The sequence below is a fragment of the Pteropus alecto genome, unplaced genomic scaffold (genome assembly GCF_000325575.1).
Source record: "Pteropus alecto unplaced genomic scaffold, ASM32557v1 scaffold288, whole genome shotgun sequence".
NCBI lineage: Eukaryota > Metazoa > Chordata > Mammalia > Chiroptera > Pteropodidae > Pteropus > Pteropus alecto.
Window position 1 is genome coordinate 3740931 of NW_006442124.1, and position 24686 is coordinate 3765616.

The following is a 24686-nucleotide window of genomic DNA, read 5'->3' on the forward strand; positions in this document are numbered from 1 at the left end:
AAAAAGGAGGAGAAGGAAATTTAATGAAGGATTTAGCTTATATCATTGGGAAGTATGTTTGGATCAAAGGGCTCGACTTATGTCATCCTGGTTCTGTGTCTCTGGGCCTCTTTCCTGCTCTCTCCTTTACTTTTCACATAGACTCCTACAAGTGTGGGCAGCTTCAAGAGATGAGAGATGGCATTCCTCAGGACTGCAGCACTAGCCCTGGGGAGTGCTCTGATCCGCATGGGTCCCCCCATGACCCAGCATGGGGTAGGCAGGGGCACTGCTGAAGCCACTGGAAGAGAGGAGTTTTGTTGAGTAAGAGAAGGAATTAAGGCAGCTGAACAGATTAAAACAACAGAGAACCACTGAATTAATTTTAATTGATCATCCATAAAAAAAAAATCTTAAGTTCAGTACACTTGAGTTTATTCCCTTTATATTGTGATCATAAATGTTGGCACTGGATGTTCACTGAATAATGGAAGCTAATCCTGCCAGCATATCTAAAAAACTAAATACAAATTAAATGTATGTAACATAAGATGAAGAGCTGTTAGAAGCCAAAGATTAAATATATTCTAACTCTTATATGAAAACTTATTTCAGTCACTTTGTACCTTAAAGAAATCTTGACAGATCTCCTTTACATTTAATAACAAAGGCCTTTCATAGTGTTTAGTTGACTTTAATAATAGGTCCCGGATGTGGTTCCATAGTGTAGCGGTTAGCACATCTGCTTTACACGCAGAAGGTCCTGGGTTCATGCCGCAGTGGAGCCACAGTCCATGGTCTACAGCCTTGCCACCCTGAACAAGCCTGATGTCTGATCTCGGAAGCTAAGCAGGGTTGGGCCTGGTTAGTACTTGGATGGGAGACCACATAGAAAGACCAGGTGCTGTAGGCATAAATAATTAAAAATAATAATAATAATTGGTCCTAACTCTGATGGGCAGAGGGAACCCCACAAATTAATAATCTCTATTCTTAGTATGAATGGCATTTTAAACACAAGGAAGATTTCTAGTTAAATCTGGTTATGTTACAGATGTGATTGTTAACAAAAAATAAAATGGTTTTGCCATAGAGCTCCTGAAACTTAGGTACATTATGTCTAAATGACTTGGATTGAATATATTTCTGAACTATCAAATTTGTTTGACATTTATCTTAAATCTCCAGAACTCCAGCTGGAAGATGACAGTTAGAGCATATTTTAAAATTCATCTGTTATAACATCCCTTTATCTTAAAAGGAGTATATAAAAGATTTTGACTTTAAAATCACTAACATTAATAATGTATGACATTCAAACTTTTATTAGAACTCAATCTTCAGTGTGTGTAATTTTATTCAAGAAAGTTAAAATCTGCTTATTATTGTCGATGAAAATGTAACTCAAGATTAGAGATTCAATAGCTTGATGCCAGAAAATTGTCACAAATGCTGAAGAGTAAACAGGCATAACTCAGAGAGTTTGGTTCCAGACCACCGCAGTAAAGCGAGTATCACAATAAAGTGAGTCGTAATCTTTTTGCTGGGGGGGAGGAGCGGTCTTGCCTTCTATTTTTAAAAAAACGCAATAGCTATGAAGCGCAATAAAGTGAGGTATGCCTGTAGTTTACATTTAAGTCCAATTCAGCTATTTGCCAGTTAAAATTCTTTCTGCTCATAGAGTAAGAAATAACTGTTCCTTTTGTTACACGTTATTTTTTATCATTGTTACTAAATGTAAATAAAACTCATTGTACAAATTGTGGCTGGTCTTTAATGTGACAGCTCCATCAAGGATCTTGTTCACATCCTCCCACGGCCGCAAACCTGGTCCATTCCAGGCAGCCCCGTGCTCAGGGGTCTGCATCCTTGCTGTCCAGTCTGGGTACTGACTAGCCTGGAGACCTGGGGTGAGCGCTTGGCCTCTCCAAGGCCTTCATGCATCTCATTTGTGGAGCACATTGTCCAGCACCCTCCTACCCAGGACTCCTGATAGAGCAAAAACAGAGCACTAGAGCTGCTAAGGGTGGGGACATGTCGGAGGTCCCCGTGCCCCACTGGGTCTTCTGGGCAGTACATGCAGGGGACCCCGGGCCCACTCCCAACAGCAACAGCCTGAAGCAACTGAGCAAGCCGATAGCTAAGATTTCTTCTAGATCTTAAATGCCACAGTTTTATGGTTGTAGGTTTGAGGAAACATGTTTTTAGAGCCTCATCTTCAATGTAGAAGTTAAAATCCTGGTCACTCCTGAGCACATGCCACGTGACACAGTGTCTTACTTTTTTTTTTTAAAACAGTGACTTCCTTCTTTGTTCTTCCTTCTTGGTGGAAAGCTGTTGCAGTTTATAAAATATTGAAGAAGCTGTAGAGAAAGTTATCACTCTTCAAAAATGCATTACTTAACGTCACCTAATACAGCATGCCAGCAATTGGAAAGGTTTTCTAATGGTCACATTCTAGATATTCTCATTCATAATGTGATTTATCCAAAACACGCTGCAGCAAATGCTCCAACCGGAATACTTAAATACCGAGTAAATTCTGTGCAGTTGGATTTTATGATTTACTCGGGGACTGAAAGAAAAGCAAGCACATCATTTGAAGTCGTCTCACATCTTGCTGAAACACACTGGCATTCCCCGTGCGTCAGCTAGTACAGTGTGACAGGGACTGGAACCTCATGGTGTCCTACATGGTTTGGGCTCCTGGGCCATGCAGGCCTATTCACAAATGGTCAGGCCGTGGCCCAGGTCAGTCCATGGCCCAGGCTGCCCAGAATTCTTGATTGGGCAAGGTAGGCAGGCCTCAAGGGAAAGTACTGGAAAGTGTGTTCTTGCAAAGTAAAGTGCAGAGAAGGGGCAAGTACAAGCTAGTCAGTGAGGGCTTCTGGTTGGCCACACATCCGTTAGCTACTGTAGTCGTTACCTGTAGTAGATAAAGGTGGCTGGAGACTTCTTGTTAAAAACACATCAGCGTTCAAGGCATTTTTGTTACAACTGGGAGAAGTAAGTGGTATGACTTTAATGAGAGAAGAAGCGAAGCGGATGATGTGTAGAAAATATATACACATGGAGAAAGTGGGGACAGGATTCCCACACTGCCTCTCTGCCTGAAAGGTAATGGATTTGCCTTCAAATTAGAAACATGCCCGGAGCCTGGACACCACAGGGCCGTCCAGGGCACGGGGCTCTGGTACATGTCTGTCTCCTCTGCTCCTTGGATGCACATCAGCACCACTGCCCTGTGAGACACACGTGACCCACACACTGCCTGTTTTACATTCGTACTATTCCCTTTGAGATCTAGCTGTCACGCGGCGGTGGTCATGTGGCTTCATGGTTCTTCATAACACATTTTTTATCCCAAACCTTCATTCCCTAAACCTCAACTCCATTTACACCTGGAGACACAGGGGCCATTTTCATTGCCTTGAATCGGAGGAAGGGTTCATCCCTGTTTAGGGTGGGCCGGTGGGGCAGAGTGAGGATAGATTCTTAACACCCCAGTTCAGAGTCCTGGATGCATTTCTCGCGGAAATCATGTTAGAAATGATGGTACATTTGCCACAGAAACCATGTTGCACATCGGCCTCTCAACTGTTACTTTTATTGGAAGCACAGGTGTGTGCCACCCCACTAGGCGGTGGTTGGGCCAGTTCCCTGGTCTCTTTCGGCCTCCATCTCCCCATCCACAGAAATTGGGGGGCAGGTGCCTACGTTGTCACAGGACTGTTATGAGGGTTCAGATAATGTAGATATCAGAAGGATCTGCTTCCTCCCTATTCCCAGACACCTGCCCCCTTAAGACTTAATGTATCAGACAATTTTTTTTCCTAATTCACTCTTCACAACTGGTCGTGGGAAATGTGTCTGCCGTTTTTAAAGAAAAAAAGAAGTACAAGAAGAGAAGGAGAGAGTATCGGTTTCTACTGACTGGGGCCACTCTGCTGCGGCAGCCCTGTGGGGGCATGACTGTCCCAGGACTGGAAGAGGACGCTGGGCTGGCCTGAGAGGCGGCAGCGGGGAGTGGGCAGGGGAGGTGCAAGCTCTGTTTGCTGAGACCTGAACCCAGTCAGACCAGGTCTTTTGAGTTCATTTAGTCCAACTTTCTGCCCAAGAATGTGAAGACATTCTGTCGGTGCCATTCTATATACCTTATTTTTCTCTTTGAGTGGCACAAGAATTCTCTAATCATTTCAGAAGGAAACTAATTTTCTGTCGTTTTGCTATCTTTTGTGTTGCTCATACTGTGGCATTTTTTTAAGAGTAGAGTTTTAGTAATTCTCAGCTTTCAGTCACTCCACAAGGGCACAGCGCACCCGGCAAAATTTTAATTTTCTGACTGTGATGTAGTTTGTAACCACGGTGGATTTGTCCTCCTTGTACTTTATGGGCAGGGAGGTGGCGTCAGGATCCTAACGATGCCCAGTGGCGTCCACCGCGCGTGCGGGTGCCCACTGAGCCCTTGCTGTGTCTCCACAGGCCTCGGCAAGACCAAGAGGAAGACGAGCGCTCGGGATGCGTCCCCGACGCCCAGCACGGATGCCGAGTACCCTGCCAATGGGGGCGGCGCCGACCGCATCTATGACCTCAACATCCCGGCCTTCGTCAAGTTCGCCTACGTGGCAGAGAGGGAGGACGAGCTGTCCCTGGTGAAGGGTTCACGTGTTACCGTCATGGAGAAGTGCAGCGATGGCTGGTGGCGTGGCAGCTACAACGGGCAGATCGGCTGGTTCCCCTCCAACTATGTCCTGGAGGAGGTGGACGAGGCGGCCGCCGAGTCCCCCAGCTTCCTGAGCCTGCGGAAGGGCGCGTCCCTGAGCAATGGCCAGGGCGCCCGCGTCCTGCACGTGGTCCAGACGCTGTACCCCTTCAGCTCGGTTACCGAGGAGGAGCTCAACTTCGAGAAGGGAGAGACCATGGAGGTGATTGAGAAGCCAGAGAACGACCCCGAGTGGTGGAAATGCAAAAACGCCCGAGGGCAGGTCGGCCTTGTGCCCAAAAACTACGTAGTGGTCCTCAGCGACGGGCCCGCCCTGCCCCCCTCGCACGCCCCACAGATCAGCTACCCGGGGCCCGCCGGCAGTGGGCGCTTCGCGGGCAGAGAGTGGTACTACGGAAACGTGACGCGCCACCAGGCCGAGTGCGCCCTCAACGAGCGGGGCCGCGAGGGTGACTTCCTCATTAGGGACAGCGAGTCCTCGGTAAGTGCCCTGGGGTGGCGAGGTCTGCCCGGTGCCAGGGAGGTTCCAGACAACAACAGTAAACACGTGTGTAAATGTAAACATATTACAGAATATGACAGTTGTGTGCCATCCCTTTTCAGATTGTGTGAATATACTGGGAATAGCAAAAGAATACCTGGGGCTCATTTTAAGATAAATAAATACAATTGGTTGATATCACCTATATAAGGTGCAGCCCTGTAATATACCTAAGTCGGCTTTGAGTATAGCAACTCTTCTGTCCACAGTTGCCATTTACTCCCCTGAGAGGTATTCTTACAGTTGGGAGAATAAGTAAAACATTTTTAGTTGGTGAAAGTTGTTTTGCCTCTTTACTAAGGTTCTCCCTTTTCTATTCTACAGACTTAAACATCATTTTCTCTCCAGGTTTCCCATTCTGTTAATGACCCCGCCTAGGCTCTGTTGGTTGACTTTGTTTTCACTCCGAGTCCCAGGCATGTCAACTGTTCTCAGCCAGACAGGCACCTGGTTTCTGATACAGCCTTTTGTTGGTTGATTTGTTTTTCTTTTTAAACCATATAATCCTAAGGTCATCTCTGCGGCAGGCAGCACTGCTGAGTTCATCTCTAAAAAAGCTTTTAAAGCACTTAGGAACAAAATTGAAAAAGGCAGTTTTTGAGTTTGTGTGTCTGAACGGAATCAGAGACCTGAGGCTACCAGACTTGTAGCCTGTCCGCTTGCAGCAATAGACAAATTTGGGGTCTGTGTTTCTGGTGCGTGCTGATCTTGTCTGGAAGAATTGGGCCAGTATCACACAAGGTAGCCTGTGCATATGTGCGCCATGGAAATACTCAACAGTTTTTGTACATCTCTTTGCAAATATGCCTTCCATATAATGAGACACCCCGTTGTCCCTCCCTCCCAGACTCTCCCTAAAAAAACAAGAGTTCTCTAGAGTTTATTGTGCTTACATTGTATTGGTTCTGGCAGGCTTCAGTTTAATTTTTTTAACTGGAAACTTTAAAACTAGTAAATATGTACTATGTACTGTAATTGTCCTCTGAAAAAGCTGATACCACAATAAGTGAGTGCATATTCAAGACTCATGTTGATTGATCTGTGAGGAATTACGGCCACAGAAATGTTTTTACCCTCCAGAGACTCGAGAGGCTGTGATCTGTATTTCTTTGAGGTGGGAGGAGTCCCATGGTGGTGGAAACCTGACTCCGTTTTGGTGTCTGGGCAGCTCGCGGAGTTTAGCGGCCGCCTCAGATGTGCTTGGGCAAGCACTCTGTGCCTGAACGTTAACTATATCTGAAATCTGAACACTGAGATTTTCTTATCCAGCCGCCAGAGTTTATCATTTCTGGCAAGACATCACATTAAATTGTTCTCACGTGACGCAAGCTCTGTGCATAGCTTCCTTTAGATCATGTTTGAGGCTTAAGAGAATTAAATACAGCAGCACTTTTAACTCCTCTGAGCAGAAATTTAGAGGAAGCTCTGGAAAACCAATTCCAGTATAAAGTGGTCAATTGGTCGAGAGCATTTAAGGGATAAATATAATTGAGAATCAAAAGTGTAATCTTGATTTAGAAATTTTGACTTCAAAGAGACTTCTTTGAAGGGAGAGGGGCTAAGGCACCCCCACAGAGTGGAAACATTAGTCCCACTCATTGTTCCTTCTCTTGAGGACTTGAGGAGAAAAAGTCCTCAGAAAGAGGGTAGATGAGAACAGCAACCTCCTGGTCACCGGCCTTAGGAAGGTCACCTATTGCTTTTCCATGGGACAAGAACATACAGGTGGTCGTCACTGTCTGAACTCGGAGACCAAACCCTCTGGATGTAGGAGGGGTACTTGCATCTGTGGGTTCCCTTGCAGAACTTGAATACGCTCCAGTGTCTTGCTTGTCTCACATTGTTAAAGAATAAGCTAACTTTCTAAATAAGTGAAAAATTAATTGATGACATTTTATTCAAACCTTTTTATAGGAGCCTTTCCAGATTTTTTGCATTCTGTCTTAACTTAGAAAACCAAACTACAACACAGGAGTAGTATGCTTGGGCCTTTGATTCTAGGCATGTGGAGGCAGAAAGGGTTTCGCTGGGACTTGCAGCAGCTCTGTACCCATAGTGCCACCATTGGTCTGAAGACTGCCATGTGGCCTTATGGCGTGCAGGGCTGCTTGTCTTGATGGATCTTGCCGTGACATGTGGCGTTTTCTGCTGTTGGTATGCCTGCCTTGTGCCAGAGGGATGCTGCAAGGAGCTCTAAGGCCTGTTACTGCTTTCCTTCTGACAGCAGAACTAGGCCAGGTTGGCTGCTTTTCTCACTCATAACCAAGTCTGTCCTCAGCTGTCATCTGTGGCTGTTGAGGAGCTGTCCAAATGGACAAATGGACAAATCTATCACATCTCTTTTCTGCTGTCCGCTGCCTCTGCGTCTCGCCAGCATTTCCCCATCTCCTGACTTCTCTTCCTTTGTCTTATTTCCTGTTCATTTTGGCATTTCCAAGGTGAGAGTTTGGCTTTCAAAGTCACCACCAGGCCATTGTGATGGCTTAGGTTCGAAATCTAAGATAGCACGTTGCAGTGTGTGAGGATCAGGTTTTGGATGGGTTCGGCCTTCCTGCAGGATGCACATGCATCTTTATTTAATTTCCTTTTTCTTTCTTACAGTTTTGGGGCCCGAGGCTTTCCTTTGATTGAGGTTACCACAGGAAGCCTGACTTCTAAATGAGCACAGTAGCTTTTTGCAGAGTGTGTCTTCAAGATGTGTGTTATTTTAAAAAGATATCCTGAGTGATTCCAATATAAATAAGCTAGAGTTTTGCTTGACTCTTATTTTGCAGTTAAGAAAATTTAATAATTTTTGGTTTTAAAATATAAAAATATTAAAACAAACAAAAAACCTCTGAGTCCTAGGAAGTCTGTGTCTTTTAGGAGGAGAAGTGCATATTTTGGAAAAACAAACAAAAACATTGCCACATGTGATATGCAGTATCAGTAAAGTGCTGGGTAGTTCAGAGTTATCTGTTAGACATACGTTTTATCAATGAATAAATGAACCAACCAAACGATCCCGCCATGGTTCTTGACTGTCCTGAATCTCAGTTCCTCCTGTTTTTTCTTTCTTCCATCTTCTCTCTCTTTCCCCTTGCTCTCCTATCTCATCTATAATTGTCATTTATCCCTAGCAGCTAAGGATGAAAAGATATTGTTTCTTACTCTCCATATGTAATTGCCGTATCTCCACCTGCTAATCCAGAGCTCATTAAATTTAGAAAATTGAAAATCCCTACCTGCCCTCTGTATGTGCATCAGAATCCTTATATATCTGTCCACAGCTGTTCCATGGGTGCGGTTAGAAGGTGTATTTACAATTAAAAATAACCAGTAACTAGAATTCTGGCAGGTTGTGTAACTTGTCAGCATTTTATCTTTTCAATTGTTACATCCCCCATTTTTGAAAAGCTTGTTCAGAAAGTGGTAGGTTACAATGAGGATGAGGTCTGTAAAGGTAACTAGCTATATAGCATCAGCCCGTAGTTTCTTTTGTAAGCCCTTACCTATTTACTGTTTACTCCAAAGACATCACCTGTTTTTCTCATATTCATTATGTCCCACAGTAGTAGATACTATTTTTTTGTCATACAACACATTGTTTCTGATAAACACTGTCTCGTCAGAGATAATTTAATACACATAGTGTTCCCGATCATAGTTGTGTTTTAGTCCTTGCTCTTTTTTTAATCTATTAAAATTGTTTGATCTGGAATGAACAGAATAAAAGATTAGCATAGTTCTTGCTATATTTTTCAAATTATATGTTTTATGGATGTCATAATTTTTAACTAAAACTTTGCATTTAGACAGTTCCACCATTCTCTCTCTCTCTTGATCGGTGCTGTTCAAACTATAAAGTGTATCAGTTTGAAACTGTAAAGTATCTCCTTGAAAACTTGGTAAAATAGAGATTACTGGCTCCCACCTGCAAAGTTCCTGATTCAAGAGGTCTGGGCTCAAGAATTTGCCTTTCTAGCACATTCCTTGGTGATGCTGCTATTTTAGGGACCAAATTTTGAAAACCCCGGGTCCCTATTATCCAATCTTAATGGGTTTATATATATTAACAGCAGTTATTTAAACTCCATTTCTACAGAATACTCCATTTTCAAGAATTATAAATGTGCTTAAGGTGAAAATTATAATTCCATTGTAAAGTTTACTTTTACGTAGAATTGTTAGCTTTTGTTGGCTGGAATTGATCTCACAAAGTGCTTTTCTGTTTATTTTTTTAGCTGTTTAGAGTTTGGTAACAAACTAGCTGTATCTGCTCTGTTTCTGATAGAGACCAGGCAAGAGCGTGGTTGTCAGAGCAGAGTGAGAGCTGCCACAGGCAGCCCAGAAGATGGAGAGTGATAGAGAGAAGCTCTTCCTGCTGTCACTTGCTCACAAGCTTCCCAATCCACTTTTGGGCACCATGATTTCTAGAAAAAGTATAGGTGACTGTGAGCATCTTTCCAATTGCAAAAATAAATGATTTTTAGTTGTCAGACTTGTTGCTCAGTACCTAATAGCAGTTGTAAGCCTAAATTTTTATAATATTTCTAACTTTAAACATATCTAATTCTTAACACTGGCAGGACCTATAAAGAGCATTTAGTGTGGGCACCTACCTGTGAGGTCACGCTTCATCACCTGTGTCACTGACCTGATTCCCAGATGGCTCAGAGACTTAGCGACCCTAGCCTCCTCATCTTAACTAGCTCCTCAATACTTGCCCTTAAAAACAACAACAACAACAAAACCACACCGTTTACTGGGATCTGTGAAAAGAAGACAAGAGTCTTATTTAAAGTTAATTCTTAAGATATAATCATTCACAAACCTGCTCAGGACGTCATTCATAATTTCTTTCTGGTCCCAAGGAGGACTTCTAAACTGTGCCCTTGACCTCGTTCAAAGATGTAGTTCCCACTTCTTCTCAGTTAAGTGAGTGCTCTGCCGAGGAGCGCCTGTTTTAGCACAGACTGCTGATAAAATGTCATGAACTAGCAAGCAAAGAATAACCATCCTTTCAGTAAAACAGAAGACACTTGGGTATCCTTGAATTTCAGCCTCAAAACCATCATTTATTATGAAAGACTTTGGATGGAGTTCTTTTTCTGCTATATTATAAATAAAAGAAAGAAAATACAAGTTTCCACTGCTACCCAAAAGTAATGTGTTCCTATAAAACTTTTCATAAGCCGAAATGGCATAAAGGGAAGAAGCAATTACGCTAAACTTATGTGGAAAAACTATTGAACATTCCCAAACCCAAAAATATAACCTACCAGATCATACCAAATAACACATAAAACCTAAAATAACACTAACATATAGTAAAAGCGGGAATGATATGATAAATACACCACACATATAAATTAGAAATAATGTATACACAGTATACTTTCACTTATTAAAAAGACTCATTTCTCCTTAAATATAAGATAACAGAACATTATGCTTTGAACACCCATCAGTCCACACAAGCAATGGACTTTCCATTTTACCCATTATTGGGTACCCACTGGAAGAGACCACTTCGCTACCAGCAGAGACAATAGTAATGTCGGCAGCTTCCGAGAGTTTCTCTCTGCATGTAAACAGTATGAAGGGTGAACGCCGGCAAGTTCACAGGCAAGAACACAAAGCAGTCTGTTACTTAAAACTGACCTAACTCGTGACATGTCAATGAGAAAGGTGCAGGTTAGCTGAGCAGATCTGTCACCACACTGTGGTGGTGAAGTTGCAGGTGGCTGGCTGGCTGATCCCAGTCATATCGCTGATAAGTAGCTCAGTGGCTCTCTGTTAGCGCCTTGCATCTCTCCAGGCCCCACTGTTCCTCGCCCTCGTCCCCCTTATACCTGTGGTCCTGCCGTCAGTTTCTTGGACTCAGCTCTCTCTTCTTCCAGACCTTCATACAGGTCTGGAAAATTCTAGGATAAAACTCCCCTCCCCCGTCCCACCTCACCCCCACCAGTCTAATGAACACACATCCATCCAGTCTCTTCTATCCACCTTTGCTTCTGGGAAGCCATCTCTAGGCTGCAGGTCTGGGCCACATGCTCCCCCACGTGCCCCTAGGTCACACAGTGGTCTTATGCTCAGGTATAATCACCTTTGAATGTGGCTGGGTTACCCCCATGCAAAACCAGATCAGCAGGGAGAGTAAAGTATTGTGTCACCATGTTGGTCATTGAATCCCTGGCACCTCAGTGAGTCTCCAAGAAATATTCTTCACATTAATTGATGAATGAATTTTCCGGAATGTGCATTTCGATTCAGTATAGGAACCAGCATCCAGCCGAAGCAGCATCCAACCTTGGTGGACCCTCTGCCTGGTTCCTCCTGGGCTGCGCTAATACACTAGTTAGCTTGGGTCAGATGCCATGGCCTCAGCTTATTGCTGCCACAAGGGCATCCAGTAACTACTGGCAACTGAAGAACAACTGTTTCAAACTCAAAAAGATAATATGTCAAAGTAAATAATTTATCCATAACAATATTCAGAAATATTTTCATAAAAATCCCTTAGATCACCAGCTACCTTTTATCTAAATGTTTATATTGTTCTCAGATAAAATTGCTTAGGACCTCTTAAAAATGTTTTTCCCAAAAAATACTTAAAGCTGTAATAGAAATTTTTTAAAATTGGGTCAAATAAGTTTGGGGCAGTTAATATATTAGAAAGGCTTATATGACTAATACACGTAGCGCCAAATAAATATACATATATTTTTTACTCAATTCTCTTTTAGCCGTGGCTGCAAAATAGCTGAGAATATGTTTGTTTTCTGAGACCTCCCTCTGGTTTATGGAAGAGGCGGAAGTTAGGCTTAGCTTCCAGTAATCTGATGATCACTCCGCTAAATTGACAATGAGAGAAAACTGTAAAAATTGTTAGGATTTCTTTGAACTATCTTGGTTTTTCGTTTTATTTTGCTTGTTTTTAACAACACACACACATACGCACACACGAGTACAGAGTGAGGGGGACGAAGCCGTAGGCCCCCCGGCAGGCAGGCACACTCTGGAGTTTTCTGCAGTAGATATGGCTTCTCAGCTGGTGAAGAAAGCACCACTGTCATCTCAGGCCTTCAAGACTGTGGAGTGACTTTGAGGAACCTGAACAGGTAGAGGAATGTTTCACATTGGCTCTGGTTGACGCTTGGTAAACATTTCTTGTGTGTAGACAAGTGCCTGGAAGGCAAGCTCACATCTCTTCTCTCCTAAACAGGTGACCCTGTACCCCTGCCAGGGGGCCTTACCAGGTGTCCTTTGAAAACAGTTCCTTTACATTACGAAGGAATTCCTCAGGAAATGTTTGCATTTTGGTCTCAAGATGTGTACAGTGAGAGTGTGTGTACAACAGATACGGTTTCTGAAAGGCCCAGTAGCTGTACCAGCCAGAGCCACTCAGTATCCCTGGAGGCATTTTTGGAAGGGCAAGAAAAAAAGTGGTTCATAGAAGTATGTAAAGGTCAGAGATCATTGTTGCCTGACCCCTGGCCAGAGGGGAGCAAACCTTTTTGTTTCAGGAGCCACCTGAGCCATTTCCAACAGTTGCATGCCCCCCAGGAAAAGCCAGATAATCTGGAGAAAATGATGAGTTATTTTGTACGAGCACTGTGCCCTCGCGAAGAGGAGCTGTACTGGAGCTTTGCCACCGCCCCTTCCTCTCAGCATCCCCTGGGGCCCTGACTACAGCGGGAAGTCAGCTTCCATGGGGGAAAAGACGGTGTCCTCACCCATTCTTATACTTTATTTCCTCTATCATGATTCTGATGTTTCAACCACAATTCCACAGATCTTTTTAGACTAGCACACAAACTTTTTTTAAATAACTTTTATTGTAGCAAAAAATATATAACATGAAAGTTACCATTTTAACTGTTTTTAAGGGCAAGTTCAATGGCATTAAGTACCTTCACATTGTTGTACAGCCATCGCCACCATGCATGTCTGGAGCGGTTTCATTGTCCCTAATTGGTGCTCTATACCGATGTAAACACTAATTCCTCATTTCCCCTTTCCCCCAGCCCCTGGCAACTTTCTATTTTCTACTTTCTGTCTCTATGAATTTAAGTACTTCGTATGGGTGGCATCATACAGTATTTGTCCTTTTGTGTCTGGCTTAATTTCATGAAGCGTAATGTCCTGAAGGTTTCATCCATGTTGTAGCGTGTGTCACAATTTGTCTCCTTGTTCAGGCTGAATGTTATTCAATTCTTTGTATATATCACGTTTTGTTTATCTGTTCATCTGTTGATAGACACAGGTTGCTTCTATATTTTGGCTCTTTTTAATAATGTTGCTATAAATAAACATGAATGGACAAATATCCATTTAAGGCCCTACCTTCAGTTCTTTTAGGTGTGTACCCAAAAGTGGAATTGCTGGATCTTACTGTTCAGTCTTTTGAGTGACCGCCATCTGTTTTCCACGGCGGCTGCACCATTTTACATTCCCAGCAGCAGTGCACAAGGGTTCCAATTTCTCCACCTCTCCACCAACAGTTGTTGTTTCTATTTTTGTTCTTGTTTTTGTTTTTTAATTTTCATAATAACCATGCTGATGGGTGCAAAGCGGTATCTCTTTGTGGTTTTGATTTGCATTAGCAAGTAACCTTCACATCTCAGCTTCCCTTTTTGCTTCTTTGGAATGTTTCTCATGATACTGTTCCTAAGGAATTTCTTAATACCACCTCAATAGCGGGACCAGAGCAACAGAGAGTAATAAAATAGAGTTACCCCCACACAGTTTATAATACAGAAAGCAGTTCATTATAAATTAGGTCGATGAGTAGAAACCAGTGTACAAACTGGCCTGTTCACTCCCTTCATCCTTACTACCTCCTTCATCCTTACTACCTTCTATTTCATCTTTTTTGAAAGTTCCCACTATATTGTAGTCATTGGAGATATAACAGAATCAAGCATGCAAACAAATAGGAGAACCATGTAAAATTTTCTTCAGTTTCTGTGGCTGTAATTCTCAAAGTGTTCCTGGATCAGTGGATACATTTTGCCTCCTCTAACCCATTGGTTCTCAGCTTGTTAGGTAGAGGGCCTATTACTCTGGATAAGAGTATGTCTCTTAAAGAAGTTTCCAAGACAGAAAAATGCCCATTTACCAAACTAAAAGGAAAGAATAATATAGCTTTTGATAAGAAACCCAACAAGGTGACCTCTCTTTGAGGATAGAATGTTAAATATATGTATAAATCGATGCTCGAAGAGCAGTGTGGCCAGAGATGGGTCCAGAGTTCACCTGGGTGGCTTGGTGCACCATACGAAGGGCACCTACTCTCATCTTTCCATAAAGCCTAAAATAAAAGGTTAGTAGAAGTTTTGAGGTTATTTCAGAATCAAGAGTGCCTGGAAGCAAGGTCCTTCCCTCCCCTGTTATTTCTGCACAGTGGTGTGCTTGGGAGAAACTCGTACTAATACTTAAGCTATCAGGTATGGATGGAGGAAGAAATGTAGGATGTTACATACTGTTCTTGGTACCCATTTTTTTCCGTAAAGGAGAGAGATATTTGGCCAAGGATTCTGTTTCTAAAAATAAGTAGCATCAAAGAGGGTATTCTTTGGTTTTCTTTTCTAAAAATACTCAAAGAGCTAAGATGTCAGAATTACCTACAGGAATGGACAGTAGAAGAGATTGACAGATTGGGAATTTGTCAGTCATTTATTAACACCTGCTTTGATCCCAATGTGAAGATGTGGACTCAAATCAGGTTCCTATTCAAATAGGGGACCTAAACCTAAACAATAATGAGGATAAAAAACCTGAGAGGGGTTGGTGTTCTACTTATGTATTAATTATCCATATGTTCCACTTGGAAAATGACGGCCTAAAAAGAAGGATAGAATGAATGGCTTATACTAACTGATAATTCTTCAGAGCCTCTGGTTCAAAAACCATGAGAATAGAAGTCATTGCTAAGAGGAATGGTCAGAGAGAAGGAGATAAGAAGTGATCTGATGTTAGAAGATTCAATAAGTTAGCACAGTATTCAGCAAAAAGAAATTATGCTGAACAGGTATTTTGTTTGGAGAAGGGAAAGGTAGGGAAATTTGGACAGTGAGAGGAAGCACAAAGATAGGAATTGAAGGGGCCGTCAGGTGGGGAGAATAAAAGGCAGATATTTTGAAACCGAAAGAAAAAATACAGAACTTAGTCTAGTTAGATTCTAGTAACAGGTGGTGCTTGTGATGGCTTAAAATGATGTCCACACATTCTTCGCTGTCTCTCCCTTCAAAGGGTGTAGCCTGGTTACCGCCCTTCCAGCTGGGGCTGTACTTAATGAGTCACTCACTACTAATGAATAGTGTGGTGGGAGTCATGATAGGCAACTTCCAAGACTGGATCTAAAAGGCAGGGTGGTGGCTTTGCTGTCCCTTGGATCACTTTGTCTGGGGGGAGCAGGCTGCCGTGTTGTGAAGACCCTCACGCAGCCTGATGGAGGGGCCTGGAAGGCTGGGAATAGAGGCCCCTGAGCGGTTCCTGTGAGTGAACCAACCTGGAAGCAGATCCTGTACCCCCAGTGGAGCCTTCAGATGACTGCAGCCTCCGCCTCAGTCAGTGTCTTGACTACAGCTGATAGGAGTTGGGTGCTTCTAGTTCAAGATTTAAGCGGCTCCCAAATTCTTGAGCTACAGAAACTGTAATTATAAATATTTGTTGTTTAAGCCACTGACTTTTGGGATGATATGTTATATAACAGTAGACAAATAGTACAGTACCCTAGATAGAAAACATGATTATAATAATAAAGGGGACAGTGGGGAGTGAAAATTAAAGTTCAAGAGACCTTGCTTTACCATTTTTTGTTTAAAGCAAGAACGAACAAATAGCTGTCATATTGGCGATATTCATCCCCTCTGCTAGAAATCAGAAGGAAACTTCAAAGATATGAGGTGTTAGGTGGAGGGTACAGTCATTCTTTGCCAATTAGTTCAGCAGCCATCTATTGAGTGCCCTGATTTTCCTCCTGAATATATAAAAACAAGATAGAAATGAGCCTCTCCCTCAGGAAGCCTAGATAGAGCCTAATAGGGGAGACAGATGTAAACAAATAACGATGACAGCGTGATTGTGAGTGAAGTAAAATGTGGTGCATCTGCAAATGGATGTAAACCTCTTCTCGTTGCTACAGAACGTATGCATTTTCTAGAGATTTTAATGGAAAGAAATCTTTTTAGAAATCGATGAGATGCTGATTGCTGTCTTCATAAAGTTTCATGAAAGGAACTTGAAGAAGGGCCACTAAATGACAGTGTTTGTTTAATACTTCCCAAGCATATACTTCTGGCATTACTGTAGTTTATTAAACTGTCTCAGTTTCTTTCCAATTTCAGAAACTATCTCTATTTTGCAGCTGTGAAAATTGAAACAGACAACTCTTTGAAGGTTTGTCCAAGGTCACAAAGCTAAGTAAGTAAAGGAGCCGGAATATGAATCCAGGCAACCTGGTTCCAGAGCCTGTAACCCCCGCAGCTATCTTGCTTCTCAGTCATCTAACTAATAGAGAACTGGGGTCTGGGCAACTTATGACTTTCCAAATGTCACGTGACCAGTTTCCCCTTCCGCTAATGGTAGACTAACATTTCCGTTGAAAACAATTAGCAAAGCTGGACAAAACATTGGAACAAACAAAAAACAACAAAGAAGTAGTAATTCAGTAGCCCCCAGTTATGAGGACAAAATTTAGAAGTCAGGGCTACCAAAGAGATAAAGCCTCAGAAAAAGATTCAAGCCTTTAGTATAGACTCCTAAAAGGAGCAATACTGGGAGCAAAGGCAAACTGGAAATAAACCAGACTATAATCAGTTCTGTTCACTGCGTTGGGTGAAGGTGCCCTGCCCCACTCTGAGTACAGAAGCAGAAGCAGATCCTCTCTGCAGGACACTTAACTCCATTGAGAACCTCAGAGTGTCTCTTAGATTTTTTCATATACAATACGCAGCATTCAAAGAGAAATTATCAGGAAATAAGACTAAATGACCAAAAACGAAGGTGGCAGCGGGGGAGGGGAGGTTAGATAGTAGAAACAGACTCACAGAAGTCCAGATTTTGGATTTTAAATACAGTTTTTAAGGCATGTGAATTAATAGTTTCAAGAAATTCAGCAAGATGAACTTGGACAGAGAATTAGAAGTAAAAAATTTAAGTGAGAATTATAGGACTAAAGAATACAGTAACTGAAGAATACAGAAATGAAGACCACAGTTGGTTTACAACACATTAAACATAGTTGAAAAAAGAATTAGTAAATGAGAAGATAGCTCAGAGGATAGGAAATAAAGACAAGCATGTAAGAGATTTTGCTGTGGACTGAATATTTGTGTCTCCCTTGCAGATTTATATGCTAGAACCCAGTCCCCAGTGTGATGGGATTTGTGCCATTATAAAAGAGACCCCTTCTTGCCTCTTCTGCCGTTTGAGGCCACAGGGACAAGCTGGCTGTCTATGAACTAGGAAGCAGGTCCTCACCAGACGCCAAATCTGCCAGCTTCTTGATTCTGGACTTTCCAGCCTCCAGACCTGTGAGAAATAAATTTCTGGTGTTTTTCAGTCACCCAGTTCATAGTATTCTGTTACAGTAGCCTGATCTAAGACTGTCAGGACCAAGTGAAAGGTTTGACATACATGTAATTGGTGACCCAAAAGAGTGGGTAGGAAGGGGGAGAGATAGCAAGAGGGTGGAAGCAATATTTGAAGAGATGAATGCCAGTGTCACGTGACTAGTGAATCACCAAGCCAGGTTTCCTAGCTTGAAGCTTCGCACCTTTAAAACATTTTTGTGATGACACATGACACACAGAAAATTTTATTTTGAAAGTACTCGTTTAACCCAGGTCAGGAAAGTCAAGAAATAGGACATTGTGGGCTCTTCTAGAAGCTGCTCCCCGTGCCCATATCTGCTTCCCGGTAGTACCATGCCTCTCACTAGAAGTGACTTTCATTTTATGGTAATCGTTTTCGTAACTGTTTCAAAACTATGTATGTATCCCCGACAGCATGTTTTTGGTTTTGCCTGCTTTTGAATTCTGTGGGTAGTAAAATTGTTCTGTTCTTTCTTTTTTCTCTTGGTCCACACTCCCCGTGAGGTGTTTTAGTCCGTGTCGATGCACCCATTTCCTTGCTTGTGAAGTGTACTTCTCACCTATTGATCCATTCTCCTGTTGGTGGACATAAGAATTGTTTACACCTTGGAGTCACTGTAAATAATCCCGCTTGGACGTTCTTACACGTGTGCCCTGGTACATGTGTGCCTGTGCATCTCTAGAGTGTATTTCTGGGATGAAATTGCTGAGTTCTTAAGAATACCCCTCTCCAACTTCTGATGACACAGAAACTGTTTAACAAGGCAAGAGTAGGAGTGCTGGCTCAGACCCTCACCAGCTGGGAAGAGCTCCCAAGCCCACTACTCTTTCCACCTTGGAAACCACAGTAGCACCTTGGCCTCCCAATGAGGGACACTCGACAGTCTTCCGCTCTGTGCCCCAGCGTAGAAAGCTCATGCTAACTGCCTCATAAAGGCCTGTGTCTCCAGGTCAATAACTGCCTCATACCAAAACCTGTGTGGAGAGTGAATGCTGGACTGGTATTTATTTTTATCTTCTTTCTCAGTGTAGAAATTCAGGCAAAAACTGGAGGCAGAGTTGTCTGGGGTCTGGAGTAGCTCCATCTCCATCAGATCTAGGGGACTGGTTCAATTTGAAGGGAATAGACCTTAGAACATTCTCTTCAGCAGTGTCCCAGCTATTTTATCAGACTGTTCTCCACCAGGAATGTCTGGTGCAGGACCCAGAATCAGAAAGGCATCTGCGGCCTGGGGGTGAGGCTGGTCATGGAAGTCCCCCTTTCAAGGGGCTACTTAGCCCATAAATCACATTCATATCTTTTTCTCGTGGCTCTGAACACTTAAAGACATTGCTGGTGGTTGGCCCAAATTTCATTTCTGTTCTCCAGTGTATGAATCCCCTGGAGGGCTCATTCAACCACAGATTGCTGGGGATTAAAACTCAGGTGGCTGGGTCCCACCCCAGAGTTTCTGATTCTGAGGGTCTGGGGTGGGGCCTGACAGTTTGCTCTTTCTGACAGGTTTGCAGGTGATGCTGACGCTGCTGGTCTTGAGAGCACACTGTGAGGCCCACTGGTCTAGGTCATCTTCAGGCTTCTCCGCTGGACCCTTCTTATCGCTGTAGCACATAAACGTGATGCACCATGATGTTAAATTAAGGGGCTTAAATTAAAAGCAAATTTCCCTGTCCAGAAAGTCATCTGTTGATTATCTGTCTTAATTAAAATTAGGTCTGTCATAGACTTACCCTAACTCACTTGCATGATACTCCACCAACGTGCTGCTTTAGCTGTGAATTGATTTAAGTATCTATAAAACGAACGCATGCCTGGCTTGTGCTAAACTATAAAGCGAGATTGCCCTTTATCTTGACCTAAGAAGGCAGAAACTTCTGGCATGGAGTAGATATACTTACAAAATTTAATAGAAGCTTGAAACTAAAAGTTGCTTTAAGGAACACCAGAAGCCCTCGGGAGAGGGCTGAGCACTTTCATAACTTGTGTATATATACTGTTGGACACGAATGTGGTGTGACTGGCCGGGGTGGTTCTTTAATCTGCTAATAACTGTTGTGACAATGACGACAGTGCCGGTGCTACAAGCCTTGCCCCTGTGTGGGGTACCTGCCAGGTAGAGCGTGTTTCAATATGTTCTGTTTTCAGAACCCATGGCAACCACCTCGGAGGGTCGTTCTGAGAACATGGCGGCCAGCCTGTGTCTGGCTTGTTGTTCAGGCCTGTGAAAATAGTCAGGATTTGAGAATTGTGTAATCAGACGATCACTTAGAATGTAGTTTTGTGCTGTTTAGAATCTTATGTTGATAGGGCTGGTCAACCCGATCATCTATGACGTCAGGATTCATGACAGTTCATTTGTAAGTGATCAAGTTGGGAAAATAATTTTCAAGATCCGTGTCCCTCTTCCTACCCCCTGCCGCCCCTCCCCGCTCCCCCTTCTGTAGCCATGATTCTGAAAATAACATACTGCCTAAGCCTAAGCGGAGATAAACCTTCCTGTCTCTTCCTGAAGTTTCATCCCACCCGCACACCTCAAAGATTCATTCTTATTGGGTCTGTTTTAGGCAGAGGGATACACGGATACAAACTACAAATACAACTGTGTCTTTGATACTTTTATGCCAACAGCTGTCTAGTGGGTCAGCCCAGCAGCCCTTCCCAGAGCTGGTTTTCTGAGACACCCATTCCTCGAGTCATCCTCATTGGTTTATATAGCGTTATCTCTTGTTTTACAAGAATTGCACACTTTTAATCCAATGTTTATAAACTCAGGTGCAACAAACAATGGCCAGGATGCTTGTTAACGTCCCAGTGGGAGGGACGCAGAGAGGGCAGGGGTGGGGAGTGGTGGCTTGATAAGTCCTTAGCAACAGTAAGTCCCTGGTTTTCAGGAAATTTAGGGAGTTTAGGGATTCCATTAAGTACTGTGTTAGGCTCCCACCATCTGTAGGGCTCTGCAGAATAGAACCATAGGAAAGATGTGGCCCTACTTGCCTGGCGTGACGTATAATGAAGGGGACGTGACATAGGTTTAAATGATCTATCTATTACAGAGAGGTACTGGAATACACTGTGGTTCTGCCACTGGAAATCTGTTAACATGTGCTACAGCAGCCAAGGAGGGGAAGAGCTCATTGTGTTTGGAATGGAGAGGCTTCCTCAGGGTGCTGACACTTTAAGCTGAGCCTTTCAGGAATGGTGGACCCAAAGAGGTTGGGTGCGTGGGGCACTCAAAGAAGACCATGAACGGGAGTGAAAATGGGACTGGGGTTGGAATACACTTTCGTCTCATTGATTAGATCTGTAGGTAGGAGCCAAGAGACACGGCCCTGGTGGGCCGTGGTGGTCGGTTGGGTTTTATTCTGAAACCATTGAGGGAGGCCAGCGTCCCTCCGCACCCCCACCAGCCACGCCATCCGCATAGTGCCTCAAAACAGGCAGAACCTTTCCTCTCTCCTCTGGATGTCCCCCCTTCCCTGTGCTCTCCTAGCGACGCCCCCTCATTCACATTTAGATTAGTCTGCCCTTCCTCAGTATTCTCTCCAACTAAATATATATCGACCTTTTTATTTTTATTTATCTGTTATTTCTGTGGTACATATAGAACATACGTAGTAGGCATTGCAGACATGCATGTACACATAGGCAGGGCATGGCCTGTCTGGCATGTAGTTCATGTTCAATAATCATTGTTAAATTAATCAATACTTTTATTCCCCAAAGAGCATTTCTCAGTGTCTTCCCTGCATAATGTTTCAATAAATGAGATAAAAGACCAATTTTAATAAAAAAATTATGTCTTTCTAAAATATATTCAAATATAGGTAAAATACTGACATAATCACAAATTTAAAGATTTCTCAATAAAATCTTTGCTTGAACCATCATCCAGCCTCCTCTGGGATATTATGAGCCATACTTGTATTTTTTTTTTTTTTTATAGCTTAGAATTAGAAAAAATTTGATAACTGAATGTCTAGTAGTGGTGGTAGAAGTCAGGGGAAGTGAAGTTTCTAGCCACTGCCCATATACAAACAAACCCATTTTTAAAATATTCTCAGTGTATCAAAAATAGCTTGGGCAACGATAAATCCAAATTTCTTCAACATCCAGGTTAACGCTGGTGTCATATATTCCATCACGATTCTCTTATCGCCAATTTTCAAATCACTAAAATACAGTCAGTACCAAAACTACGTAAACAAAATTGAATTTTTCTTTTGATTCAGGACATCAGAGCCTTGGACTGCCTCTAGGTCATGCTGAACATCAGATGCCGTTTTTTTTTTTAATATCTCTAATCAGATATTAAAACAGAGCCTTCGCTGTTTGAGCCGTATGGCGGTTTGGATTTGGATAAGTGGGAGATTCAGGCAGTAATTCCCCAGATCGTCAGGGGTCGTGCAGTTCAGGCTCATGGAGTAAAGTATTTCTGCCCTTAATCTGGCTCCTCTGCCGGTGGCTGCAGAGCCTCCCAAGTCTCTTGTCTGTGATCCAGTTGTAACGTGTGTTCTTTTCCTCCCCAGCCCAGTGACTTCTCCGTGTCTCTCAAAGCATCAGGGAAGAACAAACATTTCAAGGTGCAGCTTGTGGACAATGTCTACTGCATCGGGCAGCGGCGGTTCCACACCATGGACGAGTTGGTGGAGCACTACAAAAAGGCCCCCATCTTCACCAGCGAGCACGGGGAGAAGCTCTACCTCGTCCGAGCGCTTCAATGATGCCCTCCCTGCGGCCCCTGCCACCTCCAGGCCGTGGTGCCACATTCACTTCCCCAGAGCCGAGCGGATGACCCCAAGAAGACGTGGTCGGTCACGGGCTCTGCCGCCGGGGGCCTGCTCTGTCCAGAGCCTCATCCCCTATTGGCTTCCTTAACCTGGTTGATCTTACTGTCCACGTTGTTTGTTTCCATCTTCCTCCCCTTTACCATCCCTCACTCCACGTTCAAGGCCACCCGGCTCCTGGCCAATTTTAGAGAACGGGAGGGGGAAGAGGGGCGAGTTTATTCACTTTATTCCTTCTCCATTGGAAACAGCCTTACTCTGGTCAACTTGTTCACGCCATCAGCACCCCTCAGTAAGACGGCATCGGGCACGGTTGGAACGCACCAAAGCCGCCATCGACGAAGTGACCTGCGTCTCAGGAGAGCTCTGGGTTCTCGCATACCAAGCAGCACAGGCGAAGGTCCTCAGTCCCAGCAGCCCTCTTTGTGTCCTTTGCCCTTACCTGGCTCCCAGACTCTCCGGGGAGTGAACGCATTTGCTGGTAGCAATACTAGAACCACCAGGTGGGATAGTAGTGAGGAAGCTGTCCAGTGCCTTTGGGGCTGTACTTGCAATAAAGAAAGAATTTCCTTGAAGGCCAGTCTGCAAGAGGGACCGGTGACTCAGAAAGATGTTTTGGTAATTTACCCCCAAATGTGCCATCCACCTAGTGCTTTCTCCTCTTGCCCTTTGGCTTGTTTAAATTTTACAATTATGTATTTAATTCTCAAAGTAATTGTATCTGTAGCCATTTGTTGACACTAATACAGATGATTAAGGAAAACAGCTGATCTTTGGGGAAGGGGAGCTACCAACACTTCACACACACACACACACACACACACACACAATCCCTATGAATAGTCTTAGAAGATACCTACATCTTATCAAAGAGCAACAACACTCTTTGCTTTACAGGGAAGTTTTTCAGGGTTTACAAAAGAATATGTGATTGGTAGTAGGAGACACAGAATGTTTATGAAGAAATTGCGTTTTCTTTTTTCTTTACATTTGAACTTCTTTATAGTTTAAATATGCAGTCTTGAGATGGCACATTCCTACAGTTGAAGAAGAGGTCTTGACACCTCCTAAACTTGCATACTCAGTTTTTTGGATATTGTAATAAAAAAAAGTATTATGACAAGATGATGTGTGCATTTATCTTTGGGAAAACTCCGGAGTCTGGGAGAGCAATGCCTGCAGCATTTACTGAATGAACACTCAGTGCCTAAAGAGAAACGGTTTGAGAGAAGAGTTTAACACATTTATTACTTGTGTGTTTGCTTTTTCTGCCACTACATGTTTGTATCTTGAAATAATAAATTTTAATTAGTGAAACTCCAAGAGAAACCAGAATCGCAAGCTTGGTCCCAACTTTTTACCCTTTGTTAATATTTTACCAAACTGTTGTCAGCTAGACTTCTCACCTCTAGCTTTCCCCTCTTCACTCAGGTCTGACTTTCATTTGCTCAATCAGGAAATGTTTGCCTAATAGTCGTAATGTGCCAGGCACTGGGGACACAGTCGTTCATATAACACAGGGTTTGTTCCCTCGTGTGCTAATTATAGCTAATGTGATTGAAGGCTCCCTCTGTGCCAGACACGGTATCTTCGTTTATTCCTCACCAGGACCCCGCCGGAGGTGGTGGGTGCTGCTATCATCTCCATTACACAGATGGAGAAAACGAGGCACGAAGTTAATGCATAAGGGCACGTGGCTAGTACAGGGTAGCACAGGGTTGCAAATCCAGAGATGGCCATACCCTACCAACCCCGGCCTGGGGAGGCTTCCAGGAGAAATAAGGTACTTTTTGAGCGTTTGCACTGTATCTGACGTTCCCGTTTCCGATGAGTTAATATCTTTTTGTTGCCTTTGATATAAATTAGAAGTTTGATAATAAAGTCAATGTTTGATGTCTGGCACCTGACATTGGAGGCACCCAGTTCTAGAAGAATAGACATCCAGGTGAATGAGATGGATCACTACCTTGGACTGAACACATCACTTCTATAGCTTCCCCATGGAAGGAACAGTTCCTCCTGACTCATCAGGTCTCACTGTTGCGTATTCCATTTGGACCTTAAGCTCCAATCCCTCTAG

At 43.3% G+C, this 24686-nt stretch overlaps 1 protein-coding gene and 1 pseudogene across 3 annotated transcripts in view; both read left to right on the forward strand.

Annotated features, from left to right (window-relative positions):
* Positions 1–23432, forward strand: part of NCK2 (NCK adaptor protein 2) — a 127877-nt gene extending 104445 nt beyond the window's left edge. For all 3 annotated transcript variants that reach the window (XM_025039100.1, XM_015596304.2, XM_006920796.3), the window contains exons 5-6: positions 4462–5183; positions 22349–23432. In XM_025039100.1, the coding sequence (XP_024894868.1) occupies positions 4462–5183; positions 22349–22543 (917 nt within the window). In that variant the 3' untranslated portion in view covers positions 22544–23432. The remainder of the gene's footprint in view (positions 1–4461; positions 5184–22348) is intronic.
* LOC112470104 lies at positions 777–892 on the forward strand (annotated as a pseudogene).
* Positions 23433–24686: the final 1254 nt, after the last annotated feature.